This window comes from Anomaloglossus baeobatrachus, chromosome 1, assembly GCF_048569485.1.
Source record: "Anomaloglossus baeobatrachus isolate aAnoBae1 chromosome 1, aAnoBae1.hap1, whole genome shotgun sequence".
NCBI classification, from domain to species: Eukaryota; Metazoa; Chordata; class Amphibia; order Anura; family Aromobatidae; genus Anomaloglossus; species Anomaloglossus baeobatrachus.
The window spans coordinates 954,265,394-954,282,225 of record NC_134353.1 but is presented as its reverse complement, the minus strand read 5'-3'; the positions used below and the strand labels follow the sequence as shown (position 1 = coordinate 954,282,225).

General features: G+C 47.6%; 2 protein-coding genes across 2 annotated transcripts in view; one reads left to right on the top strand and one right to left on the bottom strand.

The window, feature by feature from the left end:
• The window catches only part of LOC142257368 (uncharacterized), a 560,365-nt gene that overhangs the window by 179,636 nt on the left and 363,897 nt on the right, over positions 1-16,832 (top strand). The window lies entirely within an intron of this gene.
• LOC142257449 (uncharacterized) overlaps positions 1-16,832 on the bottom strand; it is a 63,338-nt gene that overhangs the window by 5,649 nt on the left and 40,857 nt on the right. Inside the window, exons 7-10 of the mRNA XM_075329566.1 lie at positions 6,389-6,507; positions 6,091-6,267; positions 5,888-6,011; positions 5,715-5,806 (exon numbers count right to left, since the gene is read on the bottom strand). Of these exons, the coding sequence (XP_075185681.1) occupies positions 5,715-5,806; positions 5,888-6,011; positions 6,091-6,267; positions 6,389-6,507 (512 nt within the window). The remainder of the gene's footprint in view (positions 1-5,714; positions 5,807-5,887; positions 6,012-6,090; positions 6,268-6,388; positions 6,508-16,832) is intronic.

Here is a 16,832-nt window from a genome sequence, read left to right as displayed (position 1 = left end):
TCCTTCTTCCGTCTACTCCTCCTTAGCTTCCTCCTCCTCCTTCTTCCGCCGCCTCCGTCGTCCGGTCGCCCGTCCTCCTTCTGCCTCTCCTATTCCTCCTCTTCCTTCCTCCTCCTCCGTGCGGTCGTCCTTCCTCCTTTCTCCTCGCTCCTTGCCTCCTCCGTCCTCTCTCCTCGTCTTCCTCCTCTTCCTCCTCTGTCTTCCTGCTCCTCCTTCTTCGTCTCTTCATCCTTGCTTCCGTCCTTCTTCTTCTCCTCTTCCGCCTTCTTCTTCCTCTCCTTCTTCTCCTTCTTCCTCCTTGTCTTCCTCCGTGCTTCGCCTTCTTTCTCCTTCTTCCTCTTCTGCCTTCCTTCTTCTCCTTCTCTCTTTCGCCTCTTCTTCCTCTTCTTCTCCTTCTTCTTCCTTCTTCGTTCCTTTCTTCTTCCTTCGTCTTCCTCTTCCTCCTCCTTCTTCTCCTTCTTCCTCTCTCCTTCTTCCTCCTTCTTCCTCCTTCTTCCTCCTCTTCGTCCTCCCTTCTTCCTTCTCCTCCTCCTTCTCCTTCTTCCTCCTGCTGCCTCCTTCCTTCTCCTCCTCCTTCTGCCTCCCTTCTTCCTCTTCTTTCGCTCCTCCTCCTTTGTCCTCCTCTCTTCCTCCTTCTTCCTCCTGTCTTCCTCCTTCTCCTCCTTCTTCCTCCGTCCGGTCGTCCTCCTTCTTCCTCCGCCCTCCTGGCTCCTTCTCTCCTGCTTCCTCCTCGTTCTCTTCTTCCTCCTCTTCTTCCTTCCTTTCCTCTCTTGTTGCCTGTCTTCGCTTTTTCTCTTTCTCCGTTCTCTTGCCTCCTTCCTCCTTCCTCCTCCCCTCCGCCATTTATATTCTTGTAATACACTAAGTGTAGACATGCAACAAGTTCTCTTCATCATGCTCGTACCGTTCCCGTACACCCATACCGCTCAGCCTGCCGCGCACCTCCCCGCGCACATGACCAGGTACCTGATCGCGCATGCTGCCTCGCACCTGGTCGCTGTGTGCGCTGTCACCCAGGCAGCTCACACTCCAGCGACCAGTGAACAGCCCCCAGCCAGCAGCGACGTGCAAGCGACGCTGCGCTTGCCCGGAGCCGCCGTCTGGAAGCTGCGGAGACTGGTAACTAAGGTAAACATCGGGTATGGTTACCCGATGTTTACATTAGTTACCAGTGTGAGCAGGGAGCAGGGAGCCGCGCACACTGAGCGCTGGCTCCTTGCTCTCCTAGCTGCATTACACATCGGGTTAATTAACCCGATGTGTAATGCAGCTACATGTGCAGAGAGCAGGGAGCCGCGCACACTGAGCGCTGGCTCCTTGCTCTCCTAGCTGCTGTACACATCGGGTTAATTAACCCGATGTGTACAGCAGCTACATGTGCAGAGAGCCGGAGCCGGCAGCACAGGCAGCGTGAGAGCTGCGGAGGCTGGTAACTAAGGTAAATATCGGGTAACCACCTTGGTTACCCGATGTTATCTTGGATACAGCTTACCTCAGCTGTCAGACGCCGGCTCCTGCTCCCTGCTCGCTTCATTTGTCGCTCTCTTGCTGTCACACACAGCGATCTGTGTGTCACAGCAGGAGAGCGGCTTTGAAGAAAACGAACCAGGGCTGTGTGTAACGAGCAGCGATCTCGCAGCAGGGGCCAGATCGCTGCTCATTGTCACACACAGCGAGATCGCTAATGAGGTCACTGCTGCGTCACAAAAAGCGTGACTCAGCAGCGATCTCGGCAGCGAGCTCGCTGTGTGTGAAGCACCCCTAACTGCAGCTTTAAGAACCTACACTTGGTGCAGACTTATTAGGCAAGTTGTATTTTAGCGCATTTTTTTTAGTATTGATCAACAACTATGTTCTCAATCAACCCAAAAGACTCAAATATCAAAGCTTAATATTTTTGGAAGTTGGAGTGTTTTTTTTTAGATTTGGCTACCTTAAGAGGATATCTGTTTGTGCAGGTGACTATTACTGCGTAGACTTATTAGGCAACTTAATTAAAACAAAATATATTCCCATCTCACTTGTGTATTTTTACAAGGTAAACCAATATAACTGCACAAAATTTAGACAAACATTTCTGACATGCAAAAATAAAACCGAAAAAAATTAGTGACCAATATAGCCACCTTTCTTTATGATGACACTCAACAGCCTACTATTCATAGATTCTGTCAGTTGCTTGATCTGTTTACGATCAACATTGCATGCAGCAGCCACCACAGCCTCCAGACACTGTTCCGAGAGATCTCACATTTTATGAGGGACCACAGGTTCTCTATGGGGTTCAGATCAGGTGAACAAAGGGGCCATGTCATTTTTTCATCTTTTAGACCTTTACTGGCCAGCCACGCTGTGGAGTATTTGGATGCATGTGATGGAGCATTGTCCTGTATGAAAAGTATGTTGTTGTTTTTTTTTTTTAACGATACCGACTTCTTCCTGTACCACTGCTTGAAGAAGTTGTCTTCCAGAAACTGGCAGTAGGTCTGGGAGTTGAGCTTCACTCCCTCCTCAACCCGAAAAGGTCCCACAAGTTTATTTTTGATAATGCCATCCCATATCAGTACCCTATCTCCACCTTGCTGGTGTCTGAGTCGGAGTGGAGCTCTCTGCCCTTTACTGATCAGCCTCTGGCCCATCCATCTGGCCCATCAAGAGTCACTGTAATTTCATCAGTCCATAAAACCTTTGAAAAATCATTCTTGAGATATTTCTTGGCCCAGTTTTGACGTTTTATCTTATGTTTCTTGCTCAGAGGTGGTTGTTTTTCAGCCTTCTTTACCTTGGCCATGTCCCCGAGTACGGCACACCTTGTGCTTTTTGATACTCCAGTAACGTTGCAGCTATGAAATATGGCCAAACTGGTGGCAAATGGCACCTTGGCAGCTTCACGCTTGATTTTCCTCAATTCATGGGCAATTATTTTGCGCCTTTTTTGTCCAACACGCTTCTAGCGATCCTGTTGGCTATTTGCCATGAAACGCTTGATCACGCTTCAAACGTTTGGCAATTTCAAGACTACTGCATCCCTCTGCAAGACATCTCACAATTTTGGACTTTTCACAGCCTTTCAAATCTCTCTTCTGACCCATATTTTCAAAGGAAAGGAAGTTGCCTAATAAGTATGCACCCCTTATATAGGGTGTTGATGTCATCACACCACACCCCTCCTCATTACAGAGATACACATCCCCTGATTTAATTAATTGGTAGTTGGCTCTCAAGCCTATACAGCTTGGAGTAGGACATGTATAAAAATTGTCATGTGATCAAAATACTCATTTGCCTAATAAGTCTGCACACAGTGTAGACTGCTACTTTCAGTTCCCTGACAGGGGAAGACTTGCAGCTGATGTTGAGTGCAGAGTCCTTGAAGGATATTGTTAGACCATTGCTCCCCAACTTCTCTGGCAGTCATACTTTCTTGGACATCTACAATAAAAGTTATACTCTTATCCGCCCAGGTAGAAGGACCTTCTTGTCTAGGAACCTGGGCGATCTGTTGTGAATATCATCAGACATGGTGCTGTTCTCGAGAGTGTTTCTGGGCTCCCTCTTGTGGCTAGTGCTGGTAGTGGGTCTGATTCTGCATCTGTTGCTCAGATAAGTGCAGGAGAGGATTGCTGTTCCAGGAAGCCTATGGAGTCTAGCCTGGAGGAATAAAGGAAGGCAATTTCTGTCTAGCCTTTGCCGGTGATAATTGTTTCTTCTCAATGAGAAAATGTCCTGAATTTTGTCCTCCAGCTTTGAGGCTTTTGCCTTTCCCTGCAAGTTCTGTTTTTGCATTTTTTTGCTCCTTTTTTGGACTCTACAGGAATGATTTCTGCAGCGTTTTTTTTCCGTTCCTTTGCATCGGTTTTGTTTACATGTCATCCTGGTCTGCAGCTATGCCTCATAAGTATTTTTGTTTTTTCCTTCTGAGATTTAATTAGTTCTCATGCACCTTTTTGTTTCTTGCACGTGAATAAGTGCTCTCCCGGCACTTTGTTTGGAGGACGATTTATTTCCAGCAAGAAAGGGAGTTTTCCTCCCAGTCTAATCTAATCTAGAGTTTTTATTTTTTGTATCTCATGTATTTGCACAAGAATTCCTGATATAGTGGGAGGAAAAATTGTGTGATCTTTTTAAGGAATTTTTGATTATCAGGTGTTGGTATTTTTTTAAGGGTTTTTACTGGCTGTAACTAGGAAATTTATCCTATCCTTTTGTATCTAGCTAGCAGGGACTCACTTTGCTTTACCCTATACTTTCATCTGTGTGTTGTTTTTTCTTATATCACCATCGTTATATGTTGGGCAGGAAGGATGTTTGCTTGTTTGAGTATAGCTTCTGTGGATTCTGTGGAAATTCTTCCTTGTGGAGGGTTTCAGATCGAACTTCCTTGGATTTACCATCCACCCCAACTTCTTTAGGACGTCGAGGGTTATCTGTATGTGCTGTTCGAGTACCGGAGTTGAGGAGCAAGGACAAGGAAGCCATTGAGGTAGGGAACGATGCAGAAGTCTTGTTCCCTAAGGAAAGCCCCAACCTCTGCCACCAGCTTGGTGAACACACAAGGAGCTGAGCAGATGCCGAATGGGTGTACATTGTACTGATAGTGTAATATCTACCGGTTGTGAGACACCACAAACTCCCAAGAATTTCTTGTGAGACTGGTGGATTAGGATATGGTAGTAGGCATCCTTTAGGTTGATTGTTGCCATTACGAAATTGCACCCGATTAGTGGAATTATGGACTTGACTGATTCCATTTTAAACCGTCTGTAGGTTAAGTACTGGTTTAAGGGTTTTAAGTTTATTAAAACCCTGTGCGAGCCATTGGGTTTTTTTATCAAGAATAACCGAAAGTAATGGCCTTGTCTGACCTCTGTCTCTGGAAGTGGTGATATTACCCCAGACCTCTGGAGCTCTCGAAGACCTTACATGAGCGGGTCCTGCCAACCCTAAGAGGACGTACAGGTGAGTTTTAGATGTCGTGGATGATAGGAGGAGAGCTCGATCTTCAACCCATCTCTGATAGTATTTAAGTATTTAGGACCCACTGGCTTGATGAAATAATTTGCCATTGGGAAGGAATTTTGAGATGTGGCCTCCTATGTTGGCGTCATTGTTTCTCCTGATGCTAGTTCCGATCGTTCGACCTCTGGGAGGTAAAGATGTTCCTGCCTTTTCATCCTTTTAGGTAACTCCACCATCCTGTTTTACCTTTACCTCTATACTCAAATGGCTGGCTCTGAAAATATTTTTTATCGGTTTATGCTCTGGTAGTGAATTTTTCGATTGCCCTTTCTAGTAACTCGTTTAGAGCCAGACTGCAGATGTACTCTCCCTGGAAGGGGATGGAGAAGAGACAGATCTTTGATGTAGCATCACTGCTCCAGAACTTGAATCACTGGGCCCTTCTTGCAGAATTAGATAGTACTGCTGCCTTTGCAGATCAGCGAGGAAGGAGAAAGCGAGTGAGCTCTGACCTTAGCTACCTGGTATAAGGTGGAATTTTTCTGTAGCAGTGTTCTGGTCACCAGCCACGGAGCACCGCAGGTAACCTCTTCATGCACTCATAAGGACAGGAAACAATGCTGGAAATGGGAGGTGGGAAGGGACTCTGTTTCCTATCCCTATTTGGTCAGAGAGTTAACTCCTGCTGTGGTGCTGTCCTGGACGGCGACTAGAGAAAACAAGACTGAACACAAGGAGGTCACAGCCGTCTACACCTCATAGGGGAGATCTCCATCTACATGAGGGTCCTGAGGAGGAGGAGGAGGAGCGGTAAATCTCTCAGGGGTCGTCCTCGTACTGGAAAGACCTGCAGGAGACACAGACAGGACGGACATCATTATTACATACAGATAATTATAGGCCGGGTGTATTCAGTCCTGTTTATTACCTGGTGATGTGCGAGGCTGGTGCTCCTCCATCATCACCTCTTTGTACCGCTCCTTGTGTCCTTCTAGATACTCCCACTCCTCTATGGAGAAATAGACGGTGACGTCCTGACACCTTATAGGAACCTGACAACACGACACCATCATCACCCAGAATCCTCCATTGCCGTCCTGTAAAATGTCCCAGCTTTCCCAGCAGTGTCACCTCTCCAGTCAGCAGCTCAAGCATCTTGTTCGTGAGTTCTAGGATCTTCTGGTCATTGATGTCCTCATGTATCCGGGGATGAAGTGGAGGCCCTGGGATTGGGCTCAGGGTTCCTCCCCGTCCTTCAGACACAGGGGCCTGACAGCGATCACCGAAGGTCTTCACTACTGTGTAATCCTGAGTGTGGAGACATTAATAATATCACTTCAGACATGTCCAGAGTCCATCACCTCCCCGGTCATATCATCTGTTATTCCCATATATAATAATGTAATGTGATGACATCAGAACCTCTCACCTCTCCAGTAAGATGGAAGATTATCTCCAGGGTGAGGTGTATTATCCTCTCCGCCATCTTGCCTCTGTCCTTCGTTCTCGCAGAGATGTGATCAGCAGAGGATTCTTTATTATAGGAATCTGAATGGAAAAATGAGGGGACGATTAAAACAACGTAAACTTCATAGTAAACAATACAGAAAAACGTTTACAGAGTAACCGTCATTTAACCATATACTCCGGTTTCTGCATCTAGGTGGTGCTGCATTTGCTCGGTGGACAGCACTGGGGGCGCAGGCGCAGTGCTGTGTGACATTAGTGTGGCTGTGATTTGTTGTGCCGTACAGCATGGGATCTATGTCTCTCTGCAGAGTGCTGGGATCTGTAGTTCTCCACTCTGTGCTGGGAGTCTTGTGTGAGCACGGGTCCTGTTTAACCTTAAGAGCTTCTTCTGGCTCCAGGTATAAACAGATAAGTGCCCCCAAAGACAGTATGACACCCCCACTGTGAATTCCTCCACACGCACAGTATGATGGACCCTACACAATCCTTCATACTGTATAATTCCTCACATACAGTATAATGGCCCCATCATAATCCTGTAAACTGTGTAATGGCCCCCACATTGATCCCATATGTGACGCCCTGGACCAGCCAGGTAGTCACAGGTAGGCCCCGCACCACACCTGTCCCTACATTAGGTCACATCAGCCAACCACAAAAAAACTACGCCACCTTCCTCAGTGCTGATGGACACACCAGGGGGCGTGGTCAGGCGGTTGGCCACGCCCACCGAGGAGTTCGGATAACCTAAGGCGGGAAAAGTAGTCAGATGAGTTGGAGGAGAGGAGTAGGAGAGATCGTTCAGGAGGTGAAGCAGAGTGGAAGCAGGCCTGTGACACAGGTCTGCGGCAGTCTGACAGGTGCCAGGGTCGGAGCCCAGGCACCTTTGGCTAGGAGGCATACGGAGGTCTCTGCCCGCAGGAGCCGGGAAGACAGCCTGGTGGAACCGTGGTGGACCGGGACAGGGTAGTGGCTCGCCGGTACCGACCCGGGGAACCGACTGGAAACCGGAGCACAAGGAGGGGGTACTCAGACCCTGAAACGAAGTCCAGAAACCACTGGACTGAGTTAATTCACTGATTGCGGCCAGGACTATAGGTCTTGTCCCACCCAAGTCCCGACTGAAGACAACAGCCCAACAAGGGGGATAGAAAGCCACCGCACAGGCAGGAGATCCCACAGGCCAGTGTCTGCGGGCAAAGGGCTTTCCCGACATACACAATGCTGGGGAGCGGACTCCCTGTTGCTGAAGCACAGGCAGCCACATCACACAATACGGTGCAGGAGAAAGGCAGAGACCACCAACCGGGTGGGGGACCCGACCGCAGCCAACACCGACCACCATCAACTCCGTTTACCAAAGACTCTGGTGTGTGTTACTACGCGGGAGTACAACAGTGCCCTCCGGCCGCACGTCATCCTGCACCGCCAAGCTCCCCGCCAATGGGTCCCGGTGGCCACCATCCCTACCCACGGAGGGGTTAACAACTTGCTGTGCAAACATCTGCCCCAGGTGCCCCGTTTAACAGCAGCGGTGGTGCACACCTTCACCACAACCCGTGGGTGGCGTCACGAACTTACCAACACGGCTCCGGCCGTACACCTACGTCCCCTAAAGCGCCAGCCCTTCCTTTCAGATCGATGTGACCACTGGGGCCCCCGGGTCCGGAGACTATCGAGCCACCACCCGACGAGTCCGGATCAGAGCAGGCTCAGCGGCCGTTGAGCACCGGGGCGGTACACATATACCGTGTTTTTCCAAAAATAAGCCCTCCCCCAAAAATAAGCCCAAGCAGGGATTTTCAGCATTTTCGGAGTAAGGCTTAAATATAAGCCCTCCCCCGAAAATAAGCCCTAGCCACGGTTCAATAATGGAGTGTCCGTGCAGCTAAAAAAGTTAGAGATACTGCAGTACACTTCATTATAGAAAGCAGTCACTCCGCAATCACACTCCACAGACACCGAGTGGGAGGCCCTGCAGTGATCACACACCCACACATATCTGATCTCACACACACACACAATCAGATCGCACACACAAACATCGGATCACACACACATCGCATCACACACATACTCACCACATCCAGCGACACCGATTTCTTCTGGCTGGCAGAATCCTGGGAGGCTGTGCAGTGGAGCACAAGAATGCTTGCTTACAGGACCTGCGGGCCGGACACGTGACTTCCTCCCATCATTCCCTGCGGCCAGAAGTATTCTGTAACACTGGATGTAATGAGTGTGTGTGTGTCAGTCAGCCAGAAGCATGGGAGGACGGCATGCAGCACCCACCGGAGACCACAGGGAGGACCTGGGAGCCATGCAGACATCCATGTCTCGTAAGTATGTGTCTCCTGAAAAGTGGGGTGTCTGCTTTTTTGGGGGGATAAACTTACCCCCAGCCATGTTTCTCCAAAAATAAGACCCCCTCCAAAAATAAGCCCTAGTGCTTTTTTGGGGGGCAAAAAAGTATAAGACAGGGTCTTATTTTTGGAAAAACACGGTAGTAAAATGCCCCCATTACTAGTGCTACCTATGCAGCTGCACAAGGGCTCAGGAAATAAGGGGGCCACATCCACCTCCAAAGCAGCATATCTAAACAAGAGGAAAAACTGGGAATCATAGTCCAATTTATCAAAGAATGAGTCATAAACTAGTTACCTGCAAAAATATAAAACTTTTTTTATTGCATATTTTTATAGCAAGAAATAGATCATATCAAATAATTTACACATTCATAACACAACAAAGGGGTCCTAATGGTTAAACACTAAGGTCCAACCAAACAACCATGAGGGTGAGAAATCAGGTCCAAATCTATATATATTTAGCACACCGCAAAACAAATCACATATGATGATATACAGCCATCAAAAGACATACAATTGTATGGAAATTGCATCAAAAAGTTTTTGTGTTTCCAAATGGAAAGCAGCATGTAGCTTCTGTTATAGAAACATTACTAGACTGCGAACGGCCAGTACAGTGGCATGCAAAAGTTTATGCACCCCTGGAGAAAATTGCTGTTATTGTGAACAGTTAAGCAAGTTGAATATGAAATCTCTAAAAAGGCAGAAAGTTACAGATGACACATGTCCTTTGTATTTTAAGCAAAAAATAAAAATTATTTTCATCTTTTACATTTTAAAAATTACACAAAGGAAAATGGGCTGATAGAAAAGTGTGGCCACCCTTGGATATTTGTGTGCTCAGATAACTTTGATCAAGGTTTCAGCCCTTAATTACCCCCGTTAGGGTTATGGCTTGTTCACCATCATTAGGAAAGACCAGGTGATGGAAATTTCACAGCTTTATAACACCACAGCCTCCTCTAACCTTGTGCCAAAAAACAACAGCCATGGGTTCTTCTAAGCAGCTGAATAGCACTCTGAAAATGGTGGAGGCCCACAAAGCAGGAGAAGGCTTTAGGAAGATAAAGTGTTTTTAAGTTGCCCATTCCTTGGTTTGATATGTAATTAAAAAATGGCCATTAACAGTGAAGGTCAAGATTAGGTCTGGAAAGAAGAATTTCTGTGAATTCTGTGAAAGTTGACAAAAGCAAATCAGTGATGAAATTCATGGACAAAATGCAGCCAATTCCCTGGCTATGACGGCCTTTAGCGTGTGCACAAGTTTCACAAACGGATACAAAATCTTTAATATCATTAACCATGGTTGAACACCAAAAGAGTTTAGCAATAGCTTTCAGGGTAGCTGGGACCCCTGGGTGACCACTTAAAATGGAGTCATGAAAGTTCTGCCACAGACATAATCTCCGGTACACAGGATCAAATAATTTGGACTCTGGAGTAGTGGAAGGACCTAACAACTGGGCTTCACGATGTAAAGCTTGCAGGTGCAAGAAGGGAGTGGACCCACTGAACCACAGCACACAGAATATCTTAGGGACGTGGCTATGGCTCGCACCAGTTGGTCACCACAGCCTCTGTTTGATGAGGGTGTATTTGGTGAGGGTGTATTTGCGCTACAGGTAGATACCAGTTGCCACTCAGGGAGATGCGGTGCGGTGACAGCTGACCTCAGGGGTATGGACACTGACAGTCTCTGATGAAGCAAACTTGGCTGATATGGTAGGATGCAGCAGTAGCCAGTACAGCAGGCTTGGCCGATAGGGTACGATTCAGCTGCAGCAGCTGAGACTACGAAACAGACAATTGTAAGTAACACAGCAGCAGCACATAGGTAAGGAACCTTAACAACTAACAACGTGTTTCTAGGAATAGACCATGGTAGTTTAAATACCTAGTGGCTCTCAGCCATAGGCTCAGAGGCACTTCCGTGTTAAGGCTCATTGTGTAACGCCTGCTTGGATCCAGACTCAGATGGGCTGTAATGGGGAGGCTAGAGGGAAGCCACTCACCAAGCAGGACCCCCAGAACCCTGAAACCCTTTAACCTCTATACAGGGATTTGGAATTACACAGGGCTCTGGTGATCACTACCTGTGGAAGGCTGCAGTCCGATGAGAGTAGTAGTCAGGCAGGGTCAAACCAGGAATTGCGGAACAGGGACAGAATCGGCAGGCAATGACTTAGTCAGAAAACGTAGCAGAGGTCAAATCCGGATCGGGCAGCGAGGTACAAAAACAGTAGGAAGGAGGGTAGTCAGAAAACACACAGAAGTCAGCACACAGGAATAACCAAACAGAATAGGACGTAACAGGAGCCAGGAAAATCAGAACTCTCTGGCAGTGGTCATGTGACAGGAGGGGGAATAAGAAGGGTGTGGTGTCTTCCCATTGGCTGTAGCTGAACGCTGGCAACTTCAGCTGGAAGACATACGCCACCCACAGTCAGCCAGCGGTACTGCAGATCCCAAGATAACCCAGCCCAGTGGATGATCGGAGCCTGCGCCCACCAATGCTGCTGGCATAGACTCCTCTCCCATCACCAGCACCATCCACGGCAGGAACACGGCGTCGCCTGGCAATCGGAGCAGAAGTCGCTGGAGCAGACTCCGGCGGTGACGTAACACATTGGCTGTTTCAGAAAAGCTGCATGCACGCCCTAAGATTGCTACCAGGAAAGCTGTGCGGCGTGCGCAGGTCCTGGGACGTAGCAGTAGGGACCGGGGACGGAGCAGACGGGTTGGTGAGTGTTCTGGCGTTCAAGCCGGGGAGGAGGGGCAGGACAGTGCGGGGACGCAGGTATGGGCATTACAGTAGCCCACCACCCCTCCTTACGCCCCCCCCCTTTTTTCAGGAATCTCTGAGGCCTGTTTCAGACGTCCATGATTATGGTACATATGTGCTTTTTTTTATACGTACCAGCATCACTGACAAACGCAGACCCATTATATTCAATGGCTCTGCTCCTCACACATCAGTGATTTTTCACTGACCGTGTCTCTGTACGGTGTACACGCGTGTCCGTGATTGCCACATGGAGACAAGTCCGTTTTTTCTGGCATTACTGATGTCCCATGGACCACACTATGGTGTGGTCCGTGAAACACGTAGCAGAAAAAAAACGTACATTGAAAATAATAAACATTTTCAAATCACCCATCTCCAGTGACGCTGTGCTCTGCCTCCCTAGGAGCAGCTTCCTGCCCGGCTCATTACGGTCATGCATAGTCAGTATTACCTGCAGAGGACAGAGAGTGGCAGTGGCTGGATGCTGCAGAACTGGAGACTTCAGCACCACGGAGAGCAGGAACGGGACAGGTGAGTACATGTCCATGTGCAATCACGGAATACGGGTCACATTTAACGGATTGCACATGGACAACCCACGTGTGCCGTGAATCATGGCACACGGAGGGACATAGGCGTGTTTTACATATCAGTTAAGAACGTCTGTTTTTTACTGACGTGTGAAGCAGGCCTTAAAGGGAACCAATCATCAGGATTTTCGTATATAAGCTGAAGCCAGTGCTATACTGGTGCTATGAGGCAGATTATCTACATACCATTAGTGGGCAGCTCAGATGTTTAGGGTTTAAAATCCAAGAAAGTGAAGTTTAAAAATTCGTCAGCTTTTTGATTGACAGTTTCACCACAGCAGATAATAGCAGGGTGGGTTATGCACATGGATTCCCATCCCCCGCCTGTTGTTCCTCCCTCTCTCTGGCTCTATGCTAATTTTTCTATTCAGTAAGATAGCATCGGAGTTGGCGCCTGTGCATAGCGCTGATCTCCGGCGCCATCTTTCTGAAGTCCGTGTTACCCCCTGTCATTATATTCTTGTAGCTGAGGGCAGCGCATGCGCCCTTGCTTTTTCGGCTCTCTTTGTGACCGAGGGAGCGCTACAGGACACCGGACTGCCCCAGAACACCGGGACACAAGAATATAATGACAGGGGGTAACACGAACTTCAGAAAGATGGCGCTGAGATAAGCGCTATGCGCAGGCGCTAACTCCGACGCCATCTTACTGAATAGAAAAATTAGCATAGAGCCAGAGAGAGAGAGGGAGGAACAACAGGCGGAGGGCGGGAATCCATGTGCATAACCCACCCTGCTATTATCTGCTGCAGTGAAACTGTCAATCAAAAAGCTGACGAATTTTTCAACTTCACTTTCTTAGATTTGAAAGCCTAAACATCCGAGCTGCCCACTAATGGTATGTAGATAATCTGCCTGATAGTGACAGTATAGCACTGGCTTCAGCTTATATACGAAAATCTTGATGATTGGTTCCCTTTAAGGAGAAGAAGAAGGCCATAATATTCTTATTGGGCTCCCATGATCTCTCCTCAGGACCAAACCCCTTCTAGTCCTCTAAGAGGAGGGTTTTACTTTGAACCCTTTCCAGAATCCCGGAAGTAGCGGCTCAGGACAGGTTGGAGGACAGAAACATGGAACAAGTTGGGAATACTCTATGAGGATGGAAGCGTTAGATTGTAGGACACATCATTGATCAGCTGGAGCACTTGAAGGAACTGATAATGCAGGGACCTAACTTGTAGGACGGCAACTTGAGGCAGACATATCTGGGATTGTCTCCTGGCTGGAACAAAGTGAGGTCTAGGCGTCTCTTATCCGCATGCCTCTTCATTTGGATGGAGAACTGCTCCAGGGAGGACTTTGTCTCCGCCCAGACATCGAAGAAAGTATTGACGGGAGCATCGGCTGCAGGGTTGCTGGGGGAAATCGCCATAGGGAACTGGATTTTGGGCTACTGACCGTACACTATATGGAACGAGCAGAGTACTCACTCGAGGTTTTGTTATGAGCAGACGAGGGACAGGCTGAGACAAATTCCACATAGTATTTAGGCAGCATTGGCCACCAGTAATGCAAGATCAGCAGAGTTGTCTTCATTTGTTCAGCGTGACCGGCCAGCTTAGAAGACAGACCCCGTTGCAACACACACCCATCTGCCTCAACAACGAACGTCTTTCCGGGTGAGACTTAAGACACGTTTACTGGTGCCACCGGGAACATCTCAGAGAGGTCAATATGTTAAGGCTCTTCTTCTTGATCGGCAGTAGAAAGGACCTGTAAAGTGCATTACATCTGCCTAAACGTTTGTCTCGGCCGGACGGAAGTAAAGAACAAAGTCAAAATGAGAGAAGAACAGCATCCAGCGAATTTAGCACGGACTCAGCCTCTGAGACAACTGTAGGTACTTGTGGTCAGTGTAGATGATGACTGGATGCACCTCCGACCCCCCAGAAGGTATTTCCACTCTTCCAAAGCCATCTTAATCGCTAACAGTGCTTGGTAGCGAATTGCGCTTAGAAGCAAAGACCCTGGAACAGAAACCACAGGTTAATGTCTTACCAGCAGGTAGACTTCTGTGTGAGAACTACACCGACCCTGGAGGACAAAGCATCCATTTCCAGGAAGAGCTTCCCATTAATGTCCGATCTATGCAGCGCCGGGCCGAAAAGAAGGCCTGCTTGAGGGCGATAAAAGCGCTGTCCTCTTCTGGAGTCCACATCTTAGGATTCGCCCTCTTGCTTGTCAAAGCAGTAATGCGCAGAATCCGGGAAGAAAACTGAGGGATGAACTGATGGTAATAATTGGAAAAACTGAGGAACAGTTGAAATCACCTTTACTCCATCAGGACAGGACCACTTCAGTACCACCGACACCTTGTCCGGGTCAATCTTCAGGCTGGTATTCAAGATTACGTAACCAAGCAAAGGGAGGGAAGACAGTTCAAGGGGGCACTTCTCAAATTTGGCGTATAGATGATTCTCACTTAGTCTCTGTAAATCCTGTGTGTAGAGAGATCAGGAGAGACCACCAGGATGTCGTTCAGGTACACCACCACGCATGGGTAGAGGAGGGTCCTGAAATATATTGTTCACAAATTCCTGGACGATCGCCAGAACATTGCTGAGCCCAAATTGCATTTCCCGATACTCATAGTGACCGTTACGGGCATTAAAAGCAATCTTCCATTCATAACCCGACCATATCTGGATGAGGTTGTACGCACCACGGAGGTTGAGCTTGGAGAAGATCCTGGAACCACGGAGACAGTCAAACAATTCCAGTATTTATTCTTGGCAGTGATTTCGTTAAGACCTCTATCATCAATACATGGCCGAAGGAAACCATCCTTTTTCTTGACAAAGAAGAATTCGGCTCCGGCCAGTGAGCAGGACCTTTGGAAGAATCCTTTTGCCAGGTTTTCCTTGATGTATTCGGACATGGCTTGGGTCTCCGCCTGAGACAGAGGGTAGATACGACCGCGGAGAGAAGTGGAACCAGGAAAGAGGAGGTTGATAAGGTAATCACGTGGCCTATGTGGTGGCAGAGTCTCAGTTCCCTTCTTGTCGAAGACATCCAAGTAGGACCGGCAGGCGGACGGTAGAAGATTTGAAGGCCTCACAGGTTGAGCTGAAAAGAAACAATTCTTTGAGACAGGCGAGACCCCCACCTGAGGACATCTCTGGATCTCCATTCTAAAAATCGTTTCATGCCTCCGAAGCCATGGCAGACCCAATAACAGTAAATGCAACACTCTTGGTAGCAAGTAGAAAGTGATTGTCTCCATGTGCAGCATTCACACCTGAAGGTCAGCTTGCTCGGTGATTAAATGGATTGCCACGGACAAAGGTTTTCCATCCACGGATAACACTGCATAGGGAGCTTCTAGCTGATGGATCTGAATCAGATACTGATCCACAATTTTTTCCCTCTCCCTCCTTTTGGTGAATGGGAATGTTGAAGTTAGTGCAACTTATTGGGTTGTAATAGTTGCTGAGGATCCCAAAATGGGATTACATGGGTTAGCATACATGCCTTTTTGATGGTACAAGGATTAGTATATATATATATATATATATATATATATATATATATATATATGTATATATATATATATATATATATATATATATATATATATATATTTATTTATATGGTTAGGATTGCTTGACATACTAGGAGTTGGGTACTTATGTTTATGTTTCTACAGCATTGTTTAAAAATAGGATGGTTCAAGGTTTGATGCGGTTTTCATCCAGGAGACAACTTTACGATCTTAGGCTATGTGCGCACTGGAAAACGGAATTTTCTCAAGAAAACTCCGCAGGGTCTGAAAGATTACTGCACCCGCGGTAAAAAAATGCGGCAAACCGCACCTGAAAACCGCATGCGGTTTGACGCAGTTTGCTGCAGTTTTACCGCAGTATTGTTCGCGGTATTGCCGCGTGCGGGTTGGTACATGTGCTTTAATGCATTCAATGCAATAAAGCACATTGGGGAAAAAAAAAAAAGTCATTTCCTTCTGAGATAGACAGATAGAAGAATAGATAGAAGAATAGATAGGTAGAGTGAGGACAGATCACTGCATTTCTCCCGAGTGGTAATGTGAGTTCACATTACCGGCCGTGGGAAATGACCGGTAATTACCTCTGCTGTCTCGCTGAGAGGCTGCATTCAGCGCTGTGTCAGTGTCAGTCGCGGCTGGATGCAGGCATCGCAGGACGTGGATTACGCCGGAGCTGTGTGTTTCGGGGGGGTTAATAAACGGGTGAACCAGGAGCTTTTTTGTGTTTTATTTAAAATAAAGGATTTTTCTGTGTGTTATTTAAAATAAAGGATTTTTCGGTGTGTGTGTTTTTTCACTTTACTTACGGGTTGATCATGTCAGCTGTCTCATAGACGCTGCTATGATCAAGCCTGGACTTAGTGTCAGTGATCCGCTGCCATGCTGCAGGGGGGGGCATTAACCCTGTCCCTCACCCTCCCCAGCCTGAGAATGTGTGCTTACCTCGGCTGGACGCTAAAAATACGGCGGAGCACAGGTGTTTTTTTTTCTATATGTCCGTTTGATTTCTATGTGTATTCTATGTCTCTGTGTGAGTGCGATGTGTGTGTGTTCTATGTCTGTGTATGAGTGTGATGTGTCTGTGATGTGTGTGTGTTTACTCTCTGCTCAACTTCCTCTTCCTGCCATAATGACATCACTTCCCTGCAAACCGC